Source organism: Sinocyclocheilus grahami, unplaced genomic scaffold (genome assembly GCF_001515645.1).
Source record: "Sinocyclocheilus grahami isolate Dianchi unplaced genomic scaffold, SAMN03320097.WGS_v1.1 scaffold306.1, whole genome shotgun sequence".
NCBI lineage: Eukaryota > Metazoa > Chordata > Actinopteri > Cypriniformes > Cyprinidae > Sinocyclocheilus > Sinocyclocheilus grahami.
The window spans coordinates 914179-919530 of NW_015505485.1; the positions used below are offsets into that span (position 1 = coordinate 914179).

The window sequence follows — 5352 nt, forward strand, 5'->3', positions numbered from 1 at the left end:
TATACAAATAAGAAATGTTGAGGGGAAAAATGCATACTTTTCAACAAACTTCTCAACTGAACTACCAGTGACGGTAAGTCACTTAATGAGCGAGTATTGAGTCATTCATTCAACTGATTGAGTGTGTTATCATGCTGCTATCTTAAGGACTTTCGTGGACAGCTGACTCCTAAAGTTTTTGATATTCTTCATATTCTGTGTGGTGGTCAGATATGTTTAAATAGATTTGTACCTTTTATGGGCATTTTACCTTTATAAAGCCATTTTTCTATAAGTGTGCATTATCTTTTGAGTCAAATTCTTACATTTAATCAGTGAATAAGAATAAGACATTTGGGCTGTTACCAAGCAAATTAAATCAGTATCAACAAAATTCATCTTTGCAATCCAGACATAAGCTGCATCTGAAGTGGCATTTAGCTGTATTTACACACCGTTTAATGCAGAACATGAATGCATTTAACCTGCAGTTACAAATGCAGAAATAATGTTTTGATATATTAAACAACATTACACATTTTCTGCCCCCATGTCTTGAATTTGTGATCATTCTGAATGTATTTTAATAGACTGAATCATGCAGTGATCAGGCAGAGTGCTAGACTTCACGTAATGCGTGCACTCTGTAGGCGTTTTGAATGTTTGTTTTTTTTGCGTCGTGAGAATATTGAGTAAAATAGCTCACTTGTCATGGTGTTATTTAACTATATCATGTTATGAATAAACTAAACATTGTGAATTTTTACCTCAGTGCGTTTCTTCTGAGTTTATGAGTGCTGTCACGCTCATTTGTTCTGAAGTCTCGAGACAAACAGAGTGAGCCTCAGCAGCGCGAGCTTGTATTCTGTTTTCTGCAGTTCTCTCTGATGACGCAGTAACTTACCGCGGGAAGAACCAATCTTCGGTCTGTCTGTCCAGTGATTATAAAGTCATTAGGTCCGTCAGACTGAAGAGATTTTAGCGGTAATTAGACCAAAAATAATTAAGACCCATCGAATCCGAATTTAAGACATTTTAAGACTTTTTAAGGCCTTATATTAGGAAAACGTTATTTAAGACTTTTTAAGGACCCGCGGACACCCTGAGAAAACTTGAAATAGGTCTATTTACTACAGAAAGTTACATGGTTTTTCACGAGCATGGCAAATCACACCTCACAGATGTCCAAACTGGGCAAATCTGTGTTCCTGATGAAGCCCAACCTGAGCACAGGATCCCTGACCTTTATATAATAATTTTTTTTTTTAAATACATAAATTTTTTAAAATAACAATCAGGCCCTTTCTTTCGGAACATGCTTTACAACTCCTTGTTCAAGCTCTTGTTCTGTCCAGGCTGGACTATTGCAATGCTCTCTTGGCAGGTCTTCCAGCCAGTTCTATCAAACCTTTACAATTAATCCAAAATTAATTTTTGATGAGCCAAAAAGAATGCACTTCATACTTCTGTTTATCAATTTGCACTGGCTACCAATAGCTGCTGGCATAAAATTCAAGGCATTGATGTTTGCCTACAAAACCACCACTGGCTCTGCACCTATTTACCTAAATTCATTACTTCAGACTTATGTGCCCTCTGGAAGCTTGCGTTGTTCTGCAAGTGAACGGTGCTTTATTGTGCCATCCCAAAGCAGCACAAAATCACTATTACGGACTTTTAAATGAACTCAATCCGAACAGCTGAGTCCTTAGTCATCTTCAAGAATCGGCTAAAAACGCATCTCTTCCATCTTTATTTGACCCTCTAACTACTCTAGCACTCTCTATTCTAATTCTATTCTTAAAAAAAAAAAATCCTTTTAGATTTGCACTATTAATTTGCTGCTTGTTTTCCTAAAAAACAACAACAACTAACACTTGCTTTCTAATCTTTTTGTATTCTATCGGTTTTCTTTTCATTTATTATATTATTTTAAAAAAACCTTGCTACGTGTACTGCGTTAAGCTAACTGAGACTTGTTATAGGACTTGTATATCATTGCTCTTTTGTTGATTTTGATTGCTTCCATTGTCCTCATTTGTAAGGTCGCTTTGGATAAAAGCGTCTGCTAAATGACTAAATGTAAATGTAAAAGCTTGCAGCACATTACAGTACTGCATCATCCGTGTCAGCAAATGAAATTAGGGTCTCGCTTTTGGCTAGAAAAGCTCCTCCGGGGTTTAACCCCAGCTTAACGTTCACAGGTCATCCTGTAAGCAATGAACGTAGAGTGATGTAAGGCTCTCCAGTGAACCAGAGATTGTTGCCGATACAGCAGGAGACCTCTAGAGTCAGTTTACATTTATTCATCTGCAGGCACAAATCTGTTCTCCTCAGGACGTTGTGTGGCTGTTCGCATGTGTGAGTAGCGAGCGAAAGCAGATCGGATAGATTACATCAAGCATTGCATAATGGCTGTGGCACCTGTGGTGTGCGTTGTTTCTGGAAATGGACACTGATTTTTGGCAGTTCCTTGTCACGCTCAATTGGTTCCTCATATGTTTCTTTTACTGTGTAGCATTTTTTGGAACAGTTAATTCTAGTCTGCTAACACACAGTTTAACTGTGTATAACTGACAGACATTCTGACTACAATCTACTATTTAAAAAAAATAACACTCATTAGTAAATGACTGCTTTGAGAGCTAGTATAATTATGTTTATTGGGAAGGTTGTGACCTAAAGGGAAGGTAATTTGTTCTTTAAACCGCACAGCAGCATTTCCCTGTAATTGTCTGCCAGTCACTTGATGTTTTTGCAAAGTGCAGAAAAATGTCCAATGATGGCATCAGTTTCCTGGAGGGCAAAAAGTGTTATTAACCTGCAAAGACATATTTACATCCACCTGTAAAACAGTAAACATTCAAGCTGAGCATGACATTACAACTTCCTGTGAACTTTGGTTTAACAATGGAAATATACTGCATCCGAATACAGTGGAAATTTGCAATAATTGGACTCTTTTACTTTCTCACTTTTCCCCTCTACTTGGACACTGGAAAATAGAATTCTTTCATTTGTAGCAATAGTTAAATTGGAAAATTTCTTTAAATTATTGTGAGTTTTTGACGGCAAGGACCACCAAACCCTTGTGATGGTCCCTTTTCATAAAGTAGGCAGCTTGATATTTTCATTCTGAAAGACCTATTCAGATTGTGTGAAAATTAAGCATTATATATTAAAAAAAATAATAATTTTGTTTCCAAAATTAAATGAATAACTTTTATTCCTCGCTGTACTACAGTCAAAACAAACTGAAATATTATCTGGATAACATTTACTTTCAAGTACACAATTAAATGTTTTGGGTTTTTTGCCCAATATTAAACAAAACAAAAAACAAATACCTATTTTTTCCCAAATTGTTCATGGATCCCCATGTGACACATTTTGAAACCACGGGTTCAATGAATCTTTGATGTTTGTTGTAATACTTTGTAAGGGTTTATGTTACTGTCATTAAGTTGTTCTTGCTGGTTTTCAGTAAATTCTCCATGTATAGTTACATACCTGCAACATATCACAGCCTTGCAGGAAAGAGCCAAGTCCAGGAAATACTGGCGTACCCCAAAAGTGAGGGCATACTTCAGTGTCTTTCCATCTATGATGAGAGCGAAATCGTTCTCCTTGTGCAGAGCATCTCCCAGCATGCTGCAGTGACGGCTGAGGGTCTCCCTGGTACCCTGCACACAAACATGTATAAAATAACGTACAAAATTGATAAACATTTCATGCAAACTGACATTACTAAAATTGTGTAACTGATTAAATCAGCTATGTAAATATTTATCTGAAAAACGTGCAACTCAAAAGACTAAATTCATTATGATAGGGATTTGTAATGCAATAAATCATAAAACGTCTGATGAGACACCACATATGAACACAGATAATTTCCTCCTTTTCCTTCAATGCCAATGTAATCAGTTCCAAGAATAACATGGGATTTCGCATGCAGCGCACAAGACACTTTTGCACATGGTGTTTACGTCTGTTTATTGTCAATGCACAGGGCATCAAAGTGAGAACATCCATATGGCATGCTTCATTACGGAGAGAGCAAAGCCAAAGGTGTGATGGTTCGTTTGTTAGAACAAGGCCTTTCAATGGCCCTGACCAGCTAACACAACGGCATGGGAATTTACCCTGAGCACTAGCAAAGCTGCAGACCTCAGTCTTCTCCCTCTCTCATTGTGTTCATGCAATCGGAGTGAGCATACTTCTGGGTTTATGGGATATTTCCGAGGAATGTTCTGTCCCAGCTGTATGGGCTCAAACCGGGAGCCAGGAATATTTGTGTGTGTTGATTAAACCTGCAAGATCTTAATCAATACTGACTGGACCAGAAAAAAATTGGGATCTTTGACTCAACCTGACTGTTGTTTCTTACGGAGTTTAATGGTGAAAATTGTACTGTCAGCAGAAAATACACCTTGTAGTAAGAGGCTGTTATTGTAAGGATTCGGGACGTGTGGGAGGACACTTCTGTGTTTGGATTAGGAATGCTGCTGAACTCCATATAAATTTCCTATAAAATCACACAGCTTCTGCCTCTCATTTGCTGGAACGACAGGGCGCTCAGAAAATGATCCAAATCCTGATAGTTGAGGAAACACCACACACCAGCTCTCGGTTCTGCAAACAACTACTAAAAAAAAGCATAAGAAAGAGAGCCAGAGTGGTCTCCACTATATAACCTCTCTTAAGAGTGATTGTGAATCATCACAGAAATTCCTCTTTCCTCAAAGAAGCTGGTATTCACAGCCTTAAATCCCTGAGCATTTTGGGTAAACAAACATGTTTCAAGGGCATGTCTCTATCTGCAGCTCCTGTTCCACAGCTGTCCAGCATGTTTTTGGCTTCACATTCCAACATGGTGAAGACCATGACACAAACAAGCCCTTCTGTATCTGAGGGGTGAAATAATGACTAATAAAAGCAAGTTTATGCAGAGCTGACAGGATTGAAGGCTGAAGAATTTGAAAGTATTCAAAATGTTTCACAAATTTAGCAGGATGTCAGAGTCGGGGGCCTTTTATGGTTAGATTTCCCTTTTAGGTCAACTACTCTCACAGTGGAGAAAAAAGACTGAAGAGAATCTTTCTAAACAAGTGAGTTAACATTAATTAAACTGTTGACATTTTTTTTTAAACCTAGCTATATAAATAACATCACATCTTGCTTAATGACAGACATTTTAAAAAAGTGCCAAAAATCTGACCATTACAAATAAGCTGATATATAACATAATATATATAATATAATATTATGCTCCTTTGTAATAAGAATAAAAAGTGATAGTAGATGTATATATATATATATATATATATATATATATATATATATATATATATATATATATATATATATATA

At 36.9% G+C, this 5352-nt stretch overlaps 1 protein-coding gene across 1 annotated transcript in view; it reads right to left on the reverse strand.

Annotated features, from left to right (window-relative positions):
* LOC107601453 (probable phospholipid-transporting ATPase IA) overlaps positions 1 to 5352 on the reverse strand; it is a 143000-nt gene that overhangs the window by 52753 nt on the left and 84895 nt on the right. The window contains exons 25-26 of the mRNA XM_016293637.1: positions 3490 to 3662; positions 2688 to 2775 (exon numbers count right to left, since the gene is read on the reverse strand). Coding sequence (XP_016149123.1) covers positions 2688 to 2775; positions 3490 to 3662 — 261 coding nt within the window. The remainder of the gene's footprint in view (positions 1 to 2687; positions 2776 to 3489; positions 3663 to 5352) is intronic.